The 18,838-nt window shown below is 44.7% G+C and overlaps 1 protein-coding gene across 2 annotated transcripts in view; it reads right to left on the reverse strand.

The window, feature by feature from the left end:
* ACER2 (alkaline ceramidase 2) overlaps window positions 1–14,011 on the reverse strand; it is a 35,925-nt gene extending 21,914 nt beyond the window's left edge. For both annotated transcript variants that reach the window (XM_018051917.1, XM_018051916.1), the window contains exons 1-3: window positions 13,765–14,011; window positions 2,406–2,520; window positions 1,531–1,672 (exon numbers count right to left, since the gene is read on the reverse strand). In XM_018051917.1, the coding sequence (XP_017907406.1) occupies window positions 1,531–1,672; window positions 2,406–2,520; window positions 13,765–13,872 (365 nt within the window). In that variant the 5' untranslated portion in view covers window positions 13,873–14,011. The remainder of the gene's footprint in view (window positions 1–1,530; window positions 1,673–2,405; window positions 2,521–13,764) is intronic.

The following is an 18,838-nucleotide window of genomic DNA, read 5'->3' on the forward strand; positions in this document are numbered from 1 at the left end:
ACCTTCCAGACACGTTTGTGCATATCTGAAGACATACAGTCAAAAAGAGGCTTCATCCCATTCCTAAGAATAGCCCAATGGTGGCAGCTCCTTACCTTCCAGACACGTTTGTGCACATCTGAAGACATACAGTCAAAAAGAGTCTTCATTCATTCTAAAACGAGGGTGTCACACACAGAGTTCTATAATGTGCTTTTTGAAGCCAGCATGTTTCATGGATGTTCTTCCACCTCCATCCATAGAGAACAGCCTGCATCTCTAATGGCGGCATCACTCCTAGTCCCACTCAGGGTACCAGGAAAACTACAAGGAACTCTTTTATTTCTCCTCCATGGGAACACACAGCTTACTTGATTGAATCCATATTTTTAGATTATTTATCCATATAGCATGCATGCAAGCTCAGTTGTGTCTGTCTCTTTGGCCCCCATGAACTACAGCCCACCAGCCTCCTCTGTCCATGGTATTCTCCAAGCAAGGATACTGAAGTGGGTTACCATTTCTTCCTCCAAGGGATCTTCCTGACTCAGAGATCAAACCTGCATCTTCTGTGTCTCCTGCCAACGATGGGAGGTGGATTCTTTACACTAGCACCAACTGGGAAGCCCATTTATCTGTATATATGTTAACAAAACAGTGTGTACAGAGAAATGTATGGGTCATATGTTTCTAAGAGCATTTCTCATCTTTATGATGTTGATGTCTTCTGTTACTTCAGATATTAACAAGAGTGCCTCAGAAAGGACCTTCCCTGACCAAACTCTAAGTCGGCACTCCAAGTCACCATGACCCCCTTACCAGCTTCATTTTTCATCATAGCACTTTCACATCCTAACATTATATTATTTGTTTACTGATTCATAATCTCGCCAATATAAGCTCACTTAGGGCGGAGACCTTGCTGTTTTGTTTACTGTTAAATTCTAGCTCCTAGAAAACTTCATTGTAAGTGTCCATAAACTATTTACTGGATAAATAACCATATAAGCATAACACAATGGATATTAAAAGGCATCTCTTCCTAAAATTCTGGGTTTTCGGCTTGAATGTGTATGTATATGCGTGTGTGTGTTGGTGTGTAGCTCTCAACAGAAGCAAACTGACACAATTTGAACACTATAGTATCTACAGCTCCAAGAACCAATTCCTCAGTGTGCATTCTACTGTAAATACATAAAAGTAGTGGAGCTCGGTCGCACCCAAGAAGATGTGCTAGCAGGAAATCAAAGGTCTTTGAACAACCATTCAGTCTTTTCTCCCCCACTGAATCTTCTAATTTTGCCAGTACCAATAATGGAGATATTTGACTTTGTGTTCCTAATGAACATTAGATAAATTCTTTCCCTGAGTATATTAAAATTACCTCTTTTACCTGGCAGAATTTTTTTCTCTGACAGTATAATCAGTGGATATTAAATATTTGATAAAGCTCATCACTAGGTTAGACTCAGTAGGGTGTGATATTTGTTAATATATACATTGTCATATGCGGTACTGCATAATAAATGCAAAAATCTAGTACAAGCTTACCTGTCATTGCGAAAGATCTTCGGTAGATACCTTCTGGGGAACCACATGGCCAAAGCACACATCAGGACCCAAAGGATTGCAAGTTCATCTAGCATCTGACCCAGGAAACTAAGGGTTGCATGGAAGTAGACGGATCCAATTCCTAGAATCAATTACAGCCAATAAAAAAAGATCACAGAGAAGAACAGACTCACAAATTCAACACACCGATTAAAGACAGCCTTTTCATAAACGAATACCGAAATGACCAAATCACTCTCTCTCTCTCTGAGAAAAGAAACTGAAGGAAGAAACCTACACTATCCAGGCATACAGACTTCACGTCTAGAAAGAGGATTTGAAGCAGGGCCCAAACACCAGCATATCAGAACTTTAATAACTGCACAAGTACAGTGTGTCTTCACCCACTGAGCTTTCGTGGGAACACACAGTCGATCAAAAGTCAACATTCTCTCACAGTTAAGAATTCCTAATCTGCCTATGGAAGGAAATAAAAATTATACAAATATTTCCCAGAATTACGAAGGATCAAACATCTAGAATTTGTTGTTGTTGTTTTTAACTGTAGTCCTTTAGAAACCATGGTTTCATCCAAATACAATTGTTTCACAAGACTTTCCTCAGAAGTTCACGTCACACTGTACTGGCACCACACCAGTGGCTATTATATAAATGGACTCTCCAATGTAATTAAGTGATAATTACAGCCAACCTTGTTATCAAGCCCATATTCAAAAGAGTCCTTCTTCTGGAGTCCAGGAAACAGCATAGAAGTTTGTTAGGACGTCAGAGTGACTTTGGTTTACAAAGGGGTCAGGGAGTGCGAAGTTCCACTTCCTCCCTTTCAGCCCATGCTCACAAAGGAACCCACTTACCCACTACAACTAAGAGAGTCCATATTAAGTAGATGCCGCTGTTGAAGCACGTTGCATACTGACGAAACAAGCACATGCAGATGGGCGGTAAAATGAAAAACAAGACGTTGCTGATCTGGGGGGAAGGAGGGATGAAAAACAAAAAGATGAGTATTAAGTAAAAGGGCAAAAAGTAAAGCAGCTTGTTCCTAGTATGTCCTTTGTAAATGGAGATGAATGCGGCCACACATCTTTTTTTAACAAGAAAAAAAATTCACAACCTGGGAAACTTAACAACTTCTTTAGTAACCATTTTAGGGGGATACTTCCTGCCTCTGTGATCATAGGAGCAGCTCTGGAAAGACTGGAGCTTCCCAGGTGGTGCTAGTGGTAAAGAACCTGCCTGCCAATGCAAGAGACGTTAAGAGACTTGGGTTTGATCCCTGGATCGGGAAGGTACTCTGGAGGAAGGCATGGCAACCCACTCCAGTGTTCTTGTCTGGGAAATCCCATGGACAGAGGAACCTGGCAGGTCACAGTCTGTGGGGTCGCAAAGAGTCAGACACAACTGAGCATGTACGTACACACACACACACTACACACACACACACACACACACACACACACACACACACGAAAACACAGCCATCTGAAAGCTGCCCAGAGTCCTCTCTTGATGTGAAGAATCAATGACTCTTTTTCTGCCCAATTATGAAGCATCCTAATTTATCTGAATAATCATTTTTAAAGATAAGGTCTGCACTAAATAATGGTAAATTTTTTTAAAAGAATAGTTTCATGAAGAACAAGAAGGACCAGACATGTTCTAGCCCCCATAATTTTCTGCCAGCCAGGTCCTGGGCCCACATGAAGGCAAGGAGTGCCTTCCTCATTTCCCCCTTGTCAGTTTTCTCACCCTAAGCCAAACCTACTTTTAGGTAAAAAAGATCAAATTTGTAGCTTTAAAATGGCATCATTTCATCTTCAGACTGGATTCGAGTCTATTATCTCTTCATAGGTCACCTGGCTTTTTAAAAAAACCAGACTGGACAACCTAACTCTAGAATCTCACCTCTAATTTTTCAAAATTTCTTTTTGTCTATCTTTTTTTAACTAGGGGGAGTCATAGCCAATTCTTCTTTTTCCCCAGATTTTTTAAAACTGAGGTAAAATTCACATGACAAAATTAACCATTTTAGGAGTGCACAGTTCAGCAGCAGTTAATACAAGTGTAATATGCAATCATCACCTCTATCCAGTTCTGAAATGTTTCCATCGCTCCAAAAAGAAACCTCAAATCCATGAAGCCACCACTCCCCCTTCTCCCTCTCCCCAGTCCCTGGCAACTACTAACCTGTTTTCTGTCTCCACAAATTTACTTATTCTGGATATTTCATAAAAGTGTAATCATGCAATAAGTGGCCTTTTGTGTCTGACTTCTTTCACTCGGCATACTGTTTTGGAGGTTCACCTGCATCGTAGCACATAGCAACACTTTCTTTTTATGAATAATATTTCATTGTATGGATACCACATTTTGTTTATCCAATGTGCTTACAGTGTCCTTAACACTGAACAATGCTGCTATGAATAATCATGTCCAAGGTTTTCAGTATTTGTTTTCCATTCTCTGAGTTATAGCCCCTCAAGCTAACATCGCTGGATCATATGGTAATTGTGTGCTTAACTTACAAACCACAAGACAATTCTCCGCAATGGCTGAACCGTTTTACACCGCTACCAGCAAGGTCCAAGGGTCCTAATTTTTCCACATCCTTGCCAACACTTGTTATTTTCTGAGGTTTTTATTTGCTTTGTTTGTTTAATAAGGTCATCCCAGAAGGTATGAAGTGTTAGGGATAGTCAGCTTCTTTTAAAATTTCACCTCTAATTGAGGAGTAAGGAGCTCCTTGGGAAGGACTGGGCATGCAGAGGAAAGGAGATGTGCAGAATGTTTAAACAACACCTGGATCTAAATGCACAACACCAGTGAGCAAGCGGTGAGAGAGGGGTCAAAAAAGACTCAAACCTTTCAGAGATAGGAAGATGAAGTAGATGGAGTCTGCAAAGCCAAGAGCACGGGGGCTTTCGAAAGGAAAGACTGGTCACCCATATTAGACAACACAGAGCGGGTCTCAAGGGAACCAAGAGGGTGGGTGCCCAAAATGAATGAAAGGAGCCAGGGTAGAAGGGCTTTTCCAGACCTGGGAAGTCACACTGGGGCACAGCTAAACAAAAGGCATCGGCAAACCCCAGAACTGGAGGCGCGGTGCGGGTGGACACTGGCAACATCAGTAACCAATGGACGCCTCTGTCACCATCTGGGAACAAGAGGGGATGGGAATGACAGTCTTGAGAAAGGGGAGAAGGATAGAGTGGAGAGAGATAAAGAACAAGATCTTTTGTCGGGGTGGGATAGGAACAAGGCTGCTGCCTTTGGTTAAAGTTCAAGACAGATCCCTCACGGGGCTGCATCCTTCCGGAGAAGGGGGTGCCTTGCTCTAGTTGGCCCATTCTGATGGGGACCTTTTTCTCCTTCCGCCCTTGGAGCTACTGGCAACCCTGGGGGAGAGTCTGGATAAATGACCACAGCAGTCCCAGGCGGTATGCAGTGTCCACACTTGGGAATATAGCCAACTCTCATTTATTTACTAAAAAGCAGATAGGGAGGGATTCAGGACGAGGCTCTATGTAATATCACAGCCTTTAACTTTCCATGGAGTTAAAGAACCCAAGATCTTAAAAAAAAAAAAAAAAAAAAAAGGAAAGAAAGGAAAAAACTCAGATCTTTAAGAGTTAAAATGAGAGACCTTAACAGTGGGACACAATTGAGCTACTAAGCACGCATGCACGTGAGCGATGTTAAATGTTTTATAAGGGGATGTTAAGTAATGGCCTGGAAAGGCTCCCAGGCTAGCCAAGTTCAGAAAGGCAGTCACCCACAGAGGTGGGGCCAGCATCCAACCACTCTTTCCACTGCCCAAAGCTGACTTTTTTCACCTTCAATCCATCCAACCACATTCTGACCACCTTGGCTTCATGCTTCGACTGGCATCTGAAAATTCTGAACTGCATCACACATTGTATACCAATGACCTTTAGGTGATTTAAACATTGCTCTCTGTTTTGTTAAACACAGAGGTAGAAGGAATTAAAGGTGAAAGGGGAAGGAGGAGAAAAATGGGATTGTGATACTATAGGTAACTTTCTCCTCTCATGTACATGAGTATGTTCTCCGTGTAAGAAAAAGAATACATTACAAAGCTAAAGTCTGCCTTGCTATCCTCCTCCCTGGAGATACCCACTCTTCTCAGATTCATAATCCTCAATTTCTTTGCATTTATGTAAATATATTTATCATATATATCACATATTGCAACATTATATTTTGGCAACTTCCTTTTCTCATTCCGCAATACACCCTGCTAACCTTTTTATCTTAAGTCATAGAGACTTGTCACATCTGCTGAGGGTACCGCAGAAGGCAACACTTCATTGAGCCATTCCACTAATGGTGGGAGGCGCACTGATTTATAGCCCCACCTAACAACGCTGGGGAATATAACACAGCTTTTCACCCCAGTACAGTCATCCTTCTATATCCATGGGGGATTGGTTTCAGGAGTCCCTCGGATACCAGACTTTGTTGGATGCTCAAATCTCTTATATAAAAATAGCATTATACATGCAATATATGGAGAAGGCAATGGGACCCCACTCTAGTATTCTTGCCTGGAAAATCCCATGGATGGGGGAGCCTGGTGGGCTGCCATCTATGGGGTCGCACAGAATCGGACTTTCACTTTACACTTTCATGCATTGGAGAAGGAGATGGCAACCCACTCCAGTGTTCTTGCCTGGAGAATCCCAGGGACAGGGGAGCCTGGTGGGCTGCCCTCTATGGGGTTGCACAGAGTCAGACACGACTGAGGCGACTTAGCAGCAGCGGCATGCATATAACATACACACATCCTCCTGTATACTTTACACTGATTGTAAAGTATAAATTTATACTTTACAATGGGAAAACAATTTTTCCACAGATGGGGGGAGGGGTGGTTCAGGATGATTCAAGCACACCAGTGGGTAGTGGCAGTGAACACAGATGCAGCTTCGCTTATTTGCCCACTGCTCACCTTCTGCTGCCCAGTTCCTTATACGTACTAGTCTGCAGCCCAGGGTTGGGAACCCCTGCTTCAAATCATCTCTAGATTATTTATAATACCTAATACAAATTTCTGGGAGAAATATCAATAACCTCAGATATGCAGATGACACCCCTTATGGCAGAAAGTGAAGAGGAACTAAAAAGCCTCTAGATGAAAGTGAAAGAGCAGACTGAAAAAGTTGGCTTAAAGCTCAACATTCAGAAAACGAAGATCTGGTCCCATCTGGTCCCATCACTTCATGGGAAGTAGATGGGGAAACAGGGGAAACAGTGTCAGACTTTATTTTTGTGGGCTCCAAAATCACTGCAGATGGTGATTGCAGCCATGAAATTAAAAGACGCTAACTCCTTGGAAGGAAAGTTATGACCAACCTAGATAGCATATTCAAAAGCAGAGGCATTACTTTGCCAACAAAGGTCCATCTAGTCAAGGCTATGGTTTTCCCAGTAGTCATGTATGGATGTGAGAGTTGGACTGTGAAGAAAGCTGAGCACCGAAGAATTGATGCTTTTGAACTGTGGTGTTGGAGAAGACTCTTGAGAGTCCCTTGGACTGCAAGGAGATCCAACCAGTCCATTCTGAAGGAGATCAGCCCTGGGATTTCTTTGGAAGGAATGATGCTAAAGCTGAAACTCCAGTACTTTGGCCACCTCATGTGAAGAGTTGATTCATTGGAAAAGACTCTGATGTTGGGAGGGATTGGGAGCAGGAGGAGAAGGGGACGACAGAGGATGAGATGGCTGGATGGCATCACCAACTCGATGGACATGAGTTTGAGTGAACTCCGGGAGTTGGTGATGGACAAGGAGGCCTGGCGTGCTGTAATTCATGGGGTCGCAAAGAGTCAGACATGACTGAGCGACTGAGCGACTGAACTGAACTGAATACAATGTAAATGCTATGTAAATAGTTGCAGGTATACAGCAATTCAAGCTTCCCTGGTGGCTCAGATGGTAAAGTATCTTCCTGCAATGCAGGAGACCTGGGTTCAACCCCTGGGTCGGGAAGATCCCCTGGAAAAGGGAATGGCAACCCACTCCGGGATTCTTGCCTGGAGAATTCCATGGACAGGAGCCTGGTGGGCTAAAGTCCATGGGATTGAAGAGAATCGGACATGCCTGAGCAACTAATACACAGGCATACAGCAATTCAAGTTTTGCTTTCTGGAACTCTCCGGAATTCTTTTTTTCCAAATATTTTCAATCCACACTGGCTTGAATCCACAGATACAGAACTACGGACATGGAGAGCCGACTGTATGTGTTTATTGCCTCAAATCTTCTCAGTCTCCTTTGCTTCAGCCATGTACAACCATCTATGGCCAAGCTGTCCCTTAAAAGGTTTTTTCAATCTATGTTAGCACTAGCATTGTACACAATAATGACTTTTAAATTTACACACGATTCACAAAAACATGAGGTAGTTTAATACACCTTCAGTGAAATTATGATAGCTCAATTATTTTTAATGTCCATATCAGAGAGTTCAATTTAGAAACACTATTTAACAGATAGTTCCAAATAAGCCTGAAATCTCAGTATTGCTTCTGTACAACCCATCTACCAATACTTGCTGGCCTCCACCGTGCCTTTTTAAGACATAAATCTATGGGGACTTCCTTGGCAGTCTGGTGGTTAAGACTTCACCCTTCCCTTGCAGGGGACATAAGTTCCATCCTGGTCAGGGAACTAAGATCTTGCATGTTGCCCAGGAAAAATTAAAAGAAAAAAGACATCAGTCTATGAAAAGGAAAAGCCCAAATTAGAGGGAGATGCTCCCCAAGATAAAAAGAGGAAGGAACTCCGAAAGAAATGTGGGAAAGCAAATGAGCTGTGGTTAAAAAGATTCAATGGCTCCATGTCTACTGAGAAAACGAAACTTCCCCTCAAAGTTATGTAGCTCACTGAAGTTGAATAGTTCAGCCAAGGGGTATTTTTTAAAGCCCATTGTTGGATTATCCTTTGGAGAATTGGTTTGTTTAGTGCCTGCCTAACAGATTTTGTTTTAATTAAAAGGAAACCACAATTTAAAAATTTATTATTTCCTTAGAGAGTTCCTCATTCTGTGACATTTGCACCAAAATAATCTCAGGAACATACTGCAATCTCATCCTGACGCATGCGATTGTGCATTTTCCCAGACAGAGGGCAAACACGGACAGAGCAACAGGCTGTAAATTCTTCTGAGCAACAAGTTCATAAACAGCTGACAGACATCACCCTGGCTGAGGAGACTATGCATCTTAATCGAATGCAGGTTTCTAATGATCCATTCCATTATGGCAGGCCCCCTTCCTGCCTCTGGGATGACCAACTGTCCTAGCATGCCTGGCGCTGAGGAGGGCTTCCCAGGATATGGGACTTTCAGTTTTAAAAATGGGAAAATCTCAGGCAAACCAGAACAAGTTGGTCACCCAGCTCAGAGGCCTTCCTGCAAAATCTACCCACCTCCCACAGTATACCACCCAAGCAGAGGACCAACAACACCTCGAACTGGGGTCTCCTGCATTGCAGGCAGATTCTTTACCAGCTGAGCTACGAGGGAATCCCACAAAGAACCCCGCAGCCACTCGTGTGTAGATACCTCTGTGGTCCTCACCACCCAGGTGACTATGTGGGTCTGGTCTCTGTGATAGGCACACAGTTGCCCAGCAAGTGGCTGGCTAGATGGATAGAGAGACTGACAGACTGACTGATAGACAGTCCTGCCCTACAGAGAGTGGTCTGTGGCTTCGGCATATAAAGGGAACTCCACTTATCTTGATGATGGGGGCAGAGCTGAGTAGGGGAGGTGACACCATGGGCTGATTTTAGGCATGGATTTTTCTTCAAGACTTTTTTTCAGCACCAGTTCATTTCCTTCTGTCCTCCTGGGTCCCCAACAGAATTCCCAAAGGCCAAGCTAAGTGATTAAAACACAAACCCCACTTTCCTCCAAAGCTGCTAGGTTGTGGATCTTTCTCTGACTGTGACCAGGCCTTAAAACGTAAAAAGGAACTTAATTCAATAAAACTTGTATTTAGAAGAAATAGTACAAAATGTGCACAGGCAAAAGGCTGTGGAAGGGCATGATATGTTCTTGGAAGAGATATTTGGGCTTGGCTGACGCAAAGCGTGATGACAAGATTTAAGGCAATGGAGATATGTGGGCACCAAGAGCAAAATGCTCTATACTCTCAAACATTGCCAGTAAGAACACAGATCAGAGTACTTTCTCTGGTGGACCATTCAACAACAATCACTAGTCTTCAAAGTAAATATTGCCCTCGACACAGCAATTTCCTATCTAGAACTAGTACCTGGAGAAGTACATCCAGATGCCTATTTGAGGACATTCATTGCCCAACTGTTCAGAAACCAAAATGAAAACAATAAACAGGAACTGCCCTAAATGTCCATCAATAATAAATTGACTGGTCAATCCATTAAAGGGAATACTATATAGACACTGCAAAGAAGAAAATAATTCTATACAATCCAATATGAGATTATCTGCAAGACAAACCAAGTGAAAAAACCAAGGTGTAGAAGAATTTCTGTAGTGTGATCTCAACTGGGCTGGAAAAAAATTTGGTTGTGGTGTGTATATACACAGGCCTCCCTGGTAGCTCAGACAGTAAAGAAAGTGGCCTCCAGTGCAGGAGACCTAGGTTTGATCCCTGGGTCAGGAAGAACCCCTGGAGAAGGAAATGGCTACCCATTCCGTATCCTTGCCTGGAGAATTCCATGGACAGAGAAACCTGGCAGGCTACAGTCCATGGGATCGCAGAGAGTCAGACACGACTGAGTGACTAACACTGTGTATATACCTGTTGCACATGTATTTTCTATGTTTACACAAATACATGTTTTCTACATGCTTTGAAAATGTCTGAAAAGATGCAGAAGAAAGGGTATTTTTCACTTTATAACTTGCAGATTTTTTTAACCATGATCATGTTGTTACTTTTATAATAAACAACAATGGCAAAAAACTACTTTAAAAACGACTTCCCTGGCAGTCCAGTAGTTAAAACTGCACTTCCACTGCAGGGGGCCTAATAGCATCAATCCTTGGTCTGGGAACTAAGATCCTGCATGCTACAAGTTTCAGCCAAAAAAAAAAAAAAAAACACAAAACTTTTTGTCCCATATCCACCACCACGACTAGCCGAAAGATCAAACGGTCCCAGTGCAGTAGTTTTATGTTAAAGAATGACTAAATAATAAATACCTATACTGTGCTAAATAAATTTAAAGTAGCTACAATGCCATTTGCATCTTCAAGAGCAGTATCTTAGTAGGGTCAAATGGACCCTCCAAGTTCTGACTCTAGATCTGCCATTTTCTTGACCTTTGCAAGTTTCAAAATCTATCTAGGCCTCAGTTTTCTCCTGTGTCAAATAGATGTAGCAAATAGCACCCACTGCTGAGGGTGACTGTAAAGGACCCTGGGCAGCTTCAACACAGCAAACAACTAGTGGTAGCCAGGAGTGACTGCAGTTGTAGTAGTGACAGCTTACCACCAAGATCCATTAAGAAGGTTTTAAATCCCCCCTCTGAGTCCTCCTGATTTTACATCTTCAATTTTTTATCAGTAATGATTATTATTTTATTGTAAAATAGATAATTAGGCCTGCTGCCTTACTCTGCGGAGAAGGCAATGGCACCCCACTCCAGTACTCTTGCCTGGAAAATCCCATAGGCAGAGGAGCCTGGTAGGCTGCAGTCCATGGGGTCTCGAAGAGTCGGACACAACTGAGTGACTTCACTTTCACTTTTCACTTTCCTGCATTGGAGAAGGAAATGGCAACCCACTCCAGTGTTCTTGCCTGGAGAATCCCAGGGACGGGGGAGCCTGGTAGGCTGCCATCTATGGGGTCGCACAGAGTCAGACAGGACTGAAGTGACTTAGCAGCCGCCTTACTCTGAGAATTTAATGAGATGAAGGAAATGGCAACCCACTCCAGTACTCTTGCCTGGAAAATCCCATGGATGGAGGAGGCTGGTAGGCTACAGTCCATGGGGTCCCAAAGAGTAGAACAGGACTGAGCGACTTCACTTTCACTTTATCACCAAGTAGCTCACTGTCTTCCCTAATACAGGAGTAAGATAAGCATGGGTTTGTTCTGTGACAAGGATCAGAAGATAACTAAGACATGGGAAGGAGAGAAGGAAATGCTTTTTGCTGAATTCTTTGGATCTACACTCTACAAAGTCTGATGGCCGACTTCTTCTCTGAGACCCAGTATTCACACTTTGCTACAGCAGATTCTGTGGTTTACAAGTATGCCAAAGAACAAGGTTTGTCAGGGGGACCAACAGAGCTAATCAGCCACAGATGCTGCAGCTGAAGATCAACAGCTCATTTCTAAAAAAGACTGTAGTAACAGCTCCAATGAGACCAGATGAAAAGTAAAGACAAAAATAAGCTCTCCTCCTCATCCAGCACCCTGGGGGAGACTCGGAGCAGCTATACACTAACTTTTTGGACCAAATAACTAGACCTGACTCTACTGGCCTCAGACATCACAAATAATCACCTTGCTGGGTATGTGAGAATCTGTCCCCGGGCTGTCATTTCTTCTCTAACTCTGGTGAAATCCTTAGCAGTGCTCTCCACTTACAAATGGAAAAACTGACTTACTGCCTTTGAAAGCACCCAGCCCTGCCCCAGTCCATCCTCTGTGGGCAACTGTCCACACCTAACTGCACGCTCTGAAACAGGCTGTCCAACAGGTGGAGGGTGGCCACCTCTGATGACTGCATGTGTCACAGCTTCTAGGGGCAGCAGAGGACCAGGTTTCCTTGCAGAATTAACCCAGTCATTTAAAAAAAAAAAAAGGAATGTTTGCTGGGAGGGCAGCCCAGGAATTCAGCACTGAAGGGAGGGAGAGTGCAGGCCCTGGATCATGGTCCCAGCTCTGCCAGAAATGACCGCAGGGCCGCTCGCCTCTCCAGAGTCAGTTTCCTCAACAGTGAATAGGATGGGGACAAGCTCATGGAGATCCCTCCAGGCAATAAGCATTGACTCAAGCCCAGGATATTCTCTCCAGCAAATCAAAGGGGAAAATCCTAAAGAAGAAAGTCAAAATTCACAGTGATTCACATACCAGGAGTTGCTGTTTTCCATATTACAGCAGTGAAAAGATAAGCTGCAGAAATGACCACACAAAGTCTCACATTTGGAACCACATTTGGACTTAGCAAAAAGAATAGACATTTCCTTCCCAACTGCAGGCCTGGGCTTCCCAGGTGGCACAGTGGTAAAGAATCCGTCTGCCAGTGTAGGAGATGCAAGAGACACGGTTTCAATCCCTGGGTCAGGGAAATGCCCCACTCCGGTGTTCTTGCCGGGAAAATTTCATGGACAGAGGAGCCTGGCGGGCTACAGTCCATGGGGTCGAAGACAGTCGGACACGACTGAGCACACACACAACTGCAGGTTTTCCCTCCCACAAAAAACTAAAAGCACACAAGATTCTGCAATGGGACAGTTTCCTCTTGACCACAGCTACAGACCCAGGCAAGTCCAGAAAGCATACACACACACACACACACACAGAGATCACTCCCAAATATCCCTTTCACTTCTCTGTGCTGCACAGCGCACAGGCCTAGGGAATCTGATCTAGGGGCTAGTGTGAGGCTCGGCACTAAAGGCAAGAACTCCCAGTAATTAACTTGATTCTGGCCCCAGGTAACTCGACCTATTATTGATGTACATGGGGGGAGGCGGGCAGCGCCAACCTTCGGAGTGGGCCCCGCCCCACAGACCTGCCTGGAGGTCACCCCCTTTCCCCGACTCCTAGAGCAGGTACTCGGGGCAAAAACCGCACAATGCAACCCAAGTGCGTCACACCACAGAGATCCTAAGGGAGGAAGGGAGTAGTCCCCGCGGTTTCACCGCTCCCAACTGACCCAAACTGGAAGAATGGGCTGACAGGGAGCACCAGCTCCGGGACGGGTGGGGACCAAACAGGACAATAGAGCCATCAGAAAGAAATGACCAGAGGAGGAGGATGGCCCAGATGTCGGGGACAGAGGCTGGAGGGGAGGACAGATGGAGAACTGGAAGGCGCGCAGGGGAGGGGGCGTGGGTCGACTCTGGCCGCGGAGCGAAAACGCCCCAAATACGCGCGTCGACCAGGGTCCGGGCTCCAGGCGCGGCGGCTGCGCTGGGGGACAGCCCCCTCCCGCCAGCCCGTGCCATCCCGCTCCCGTGCCCCGCACCGTGTTGTAGAACTCGGCGATGGCAGGCACGATGGTGTAGTTGTCCTCGCACCAGTCCACCTCCGAGCTGCCAGCCCGCAGCTGGTCCCACCAGTGCGGGGCGCTCATGGCCACTCTGGGGCATTGGAGCAGAGGCTCCCGCAGCCGAGAGGAGGCCAGAGCTGCTGCTGGGAACCGGCGGTGGTGGTGGCGGCAGCGGCTGCCGCGGCTTTATGTACCACGGGACAGCCGCCGGATGTGGCGCCTCCTGGGCCGGCCTCTCGGGGCTCCGCTCTGTCCTGTAGGACGTGACTGGCTCGCGGACCCCTCCCTAGGCTCCGCCCCCTGGGGCAGCCTGCGGGACCAGGGCCGGCCACGCCCACCCCAGAGGCGGGATGTTGGGGGGAAGGGGGCAGGAGGGGAGGCGGGACCGGCCCTCTGCGCCCGCCTCTAAACACGCCTGTTCCCAGCAGGTGGCAAAGGCTTTGACTGGCCCGCCCCCGCCCACCTTCCGGCTCAGACTTGCAGGCGCCCCCTACCCTTGTTAAGCGAGTTGTGACAGAACTCGCCCTGGCAAAAATTAAAATTAAGGAGGAAACCCAGCGGGACTGGACCCCTACGGAATCTTGGGGAAGTTTGCTCAGACTTGCCTGTATGATACGTGGGACACCCACTCTCACGGCGGAGAAAAGCCCTCAGTCCCTCCGAAGTCAGTAAGGCATTGCTTGGTGCTGTGGGCCGGGGCAGGAAGACCTTGGGGACTGGAGTGGGGTACGAAGGACTCTCCCACGCAGCCTCTGCCGCCCAAACCCTGGTGGAGTGCTCTGCAATTTTGAATACTTTCCTGCCCTCCGCCCCTTGGACTCCAGTGCTAGAATTAAGTAATTACCCATCGGGTCAAACTTCAGCTATCCGAATCCCCAAAAGATGCAGTGTGACAGGTATGGCACCTCCAGAACACCCCAGGTACGAGAGATGATGACGCATATATTGCACTTACTGTGTAGGAAGCTGGAGAAGGAAATGGCAACCCACTCCAGTATTCTTGCCTAGAGAATCCCATGGATGCAAGAGCCAGTGGGCTGCTGTCCATAGGGTCGCACAGAGTCGATCACAACTGAAGCAACTTAGCAGCAGCAGCAGCAGCAGCAGCATGTACCAGGCACTTGTTGAAGAGTTTCCATGTGTCACTTAGTGCTCCCAGAGGGGATCCTAAGAAGTGGGTTCTATCGGCAATGCCATTCTAGCTAGTAAGTGGCCAAGCTAGAAATCAAATTCAGGATGATCTCAACTGTGAGATAACTATTTTGCTTTTGTTGCTGTAACTGTTCTACATGAGGTAAGAGCTAGGTGGGCCCCAGGGTGAACAGCTGGTTCATCCCCTGTGGACAGATACTCCAAAATAGCAGGAGTGAGAGAGGAGATGAGCCCTACCCAGATAAAAGATAAAAGATTACATATCCCTCATTCGAAAAGTCAAGAGGACCTTTCTGACTAGACCTGCTCAGAAAGGTTCCCTGGAAGTAAAAAACAGGAGGGGGTGCCACCCCATAGTAAGTGATGTTGATACCCATGGTCTTCTTTGTTAGAATCCATCTTGGCCAAGAGATGCGTGCACACACACGGGAGAACCCTGACATACACCAAATAGAGACGCTGAACCTGGCAAAGCAAGACGATTGGCTAAAGGAAACCCAGAAGAGATGCCCCGTAACAGTGGTTCAAGCTACTGCAAGGATGCGGCTCGCTCTGAACCTGTCTGTGTGCCTATCGCACACGCGTACTCTCCTCCTAATGAAACACTTGACTTGCTTCGCTTCTTTCTGTGTCTATGTGGAAATTCATTTCTACACAGTGACAGGGCCTTGTCACCGACCACTGGTCCCTGGTGGTCTAGTGACTAGGATTCAGCACTCTCACTGTCGAGGCCTGACTTCAATCTCTGGCCAGAAGCAGAAATCCTGCTTCAAGTGTCTGCAGGCCCAGGTCACCTGAGATCATGTCGCTTCTGTATCAAAGCTAATCTAGTCCCACTGATATCTGGAGAAATTGTTTTGGTTGGTCCTGGCTCTCATCCTTCTTCCTTGGGCAGCTCTAGATTCAGCTCAAGATAGCAGTGGCAGAAGAGGCCCTGGTCAGGTGACTGTCACTAGGATCTCCTTGCTCCAGCCTACATGGTACCCTGAAGGCCAGCACCTCCCCAGGGCCTGACCTCTCTCTGACCTGACTCTCCACTTCGACCCTGGCTAGGGCTCCAGGGCCTTATGCCCCCAGTGTCCATCTTCCACAGGTTCCTGCACGCCATTTGTTTATCTTTCCAGACCTCCATCACTGGTAGAAACTGCAAGCCCCAACTCCTCTCCTATACTCCAGGAAACCCAGCTTTCACCCCTGGGAGCCAGACCACACCTCTCTTTTCAACTTTGTCCCAACTCCTATCCTGTCCTCTTCCTAGACAGCCAGTGCCACTGTGTCCTGAAAAATAAAACTACCATATAACCCAATAATCCCATTCCTGGGCATATATCCAGAGAAAACTATAAAAGGTACATGTACCCTATTTCCATAGCAGCAAGACATGGAAGCAAACTAAATGTCCATTGACAGATGAATGACTAAAGAAGGTGTGGGTATATATACAGAAACAATGGAATATTAATCAGCCATACAAAGAATTAAATACTCCTATTTGTAGCAACATGGACAGACCTAGAGATTATCATAGTAAGTGAAGTAAACCAAATAGGGAAAAACAAATGTCATATGACATCACTTACATGTGGGATCTAAGAAAAATGATACAAGTAAATTTATTTACAAAACAGAAACAGACTTAAAGACATAGAAAACAAACCTATGTTTACCAAACAAGGAAGTGGTGAGAGGGATAAATTAGGAGTTTGAGATTAACATATGCACACTACTATATACCAAACAAATAACCAACAAAAACCTACTGTAGAGCACAGGGATATTTTATAATAATCTATAAGGAAAAAGAATCTGAAAAAGTATATATATATACATATATATATATGAATAACTTTTCTATATACCTGAAACTAAACAACATTGTAAATCAACTATACTGCAATAAAAAATAAGACTGTAAATTTCTAATATGGTAAATATTGGTAGATATTATTACATAAACAAAAATTCTTTATATTCCTTAATTTTTTAGTATTACAGGAGTCCTCAGATCAAAAAGGTTAAGAGCTGCTATTAAAAAGAAAGATATCCCCAATTAAATCATTTGTAAAAGATTTTTTATCATTTAGTTTGAAATATTTATTGAATGAGAGCTTTTAGACTTAGACATATATGATTATACATCATTCTTGAGCCCAGGATAAAAAGAAAAATAAAGGCAGAAGAAATTCATTAAGGAATTCCTGTAGTTTCTTCACACACAGAATCTCTATTCCTGTGAATCATTTTTTGACTCAAAACCACCAGTGTCCCTAATTACCAAGCCCCAGTGATACAGCAACTGTAAGAGTACTTCACTCGTTTGCTTTCCAGCCGTGAATACCGGGTACACCTTTGGATCCTGGCATATTCTTGATCTTACCTGAAGGTGTCAATAGAAGGTTTTCAGACAACGGGAAGCATGTTTCTTTTCCAGATTGTCCTTGTACCATTTGTTGACGGAAACATGGAGATTACAGTCACCAAGTCATCCTACCAGGAAAAACCACTGAGTTTGTGTGTGTTCAGGCACTGACAAACCATCTCCTCTGTCACCTGGCCAACCTTGATTATAAAATGTCATTCATTGTGAGATGTACCTAAAATTCAGCAATATTACAATGCAAAACACTGTTTTGGTATCAGTGAAATTTGGAATTCGCTGAATATTGTTCATCTTCTCTTCAAGTCCTGCTAAGAGAATGATGGGGAATTTTCTTCCTACACAGGAAGTCTTATTGTGGATGACAGTTCTGTTTCAAAATCAAAGCTGACCCCTTGGGTTCTGCCTAATTACAACTGCACAGAGAGCCGTTTTGCTCAAGCCAAAAGTCATTGGTGACCAGCATGAAGGATGCAAGTTACAATACTCCAAATATGCCTGTGTTGGCCTTCTTGGAGGTGTTTTAACATTTTTCTGATGTTTTCATCCTCTCTCTCCGTTGCTAACATTTTTTCAATGGATATCACCTTAGTCACTTAACACCATGACCTGTCACTAGGTAATTAATTTTGAAGCAGACATATTAATAGAATGTTGCCTTAGAAACTGCCATTAATAGTTTAATACAAAATCTGATATCTGGAGTAAAGTGAGCTTGGGGAGAGTGGGAGTAAGGTGGGGAATGCAGGGTTTGACAGCAGAGAACAAGGCACGGCTGAATTCTGATGCTGATTTTGCTGCTGGTACTTTTGTTTAAATAAGAGTCAGTGATAGAGATCTAGGAGAGAGCAGGTTTTGGAGAACCACACTTGCAGGGAAATCAGGATGCCAGCATCTATTTTTACAGAATTTATAACTATTTATTTTTGGTCTAAGTAAATATCTGATGATAAATATCCAGTTCAGCTGGTCCCACAAGTGGAAATAAATCATCAAGTAACAAAGTCTGCCTTGCGGGAAAAAAAAAGGGGCAAACACTTATATAAATGAAGCAAGAAGTACATGATCAAAGATGAAATTTTATGCATTTTGCTGTTTGGCCAGAGTTTTTCATCATTGGTCATGATTGAGGCTTGTTGTTTAGACCAGTGATTCTCACGGTATGGGACCAGTAGCATCAGCACCACCTAGGAATTTGTTAGAAATGCAAATTTCTAGGTCCATAACCCAGACCTATTGAATCAGAAACTCTGAGGATGGAGTCCAACAACCTCCAGCTTCACAAGCTCTCCAGGTGATTTTGTCCCACACTCAAGTTTGAGAATCACCGTTTTAGTCAATGCACTCGTGGTAGTGGTAAAAAGTTCACTCTGGACTATATAATTCAGTTCAGTCACTCAGTCATGTCTGACTCTTTGCAACCCCATGAATCGCAGCATGCCAGGCCTCGCTGTCCATCACCAACTCCTGGAGTTCACTCAAACTCATGTCCATCGAGTCGGTGATGCCATCCAGCCATCT

The sequence above is a fragment of the Capra hircus genome, chromosome 8 (genome assembly GCF_001704415.2).
Source record: "Capra hircus breed San Clemente chromosome 8, ASM170441v1, whole genome shotgun sequence".
Lineage (NCBI taxonomy): Eukaryota > Metazoa > Chordata > Mammalia > Artiodactyla > Bovidae > Capra > Capra hircus.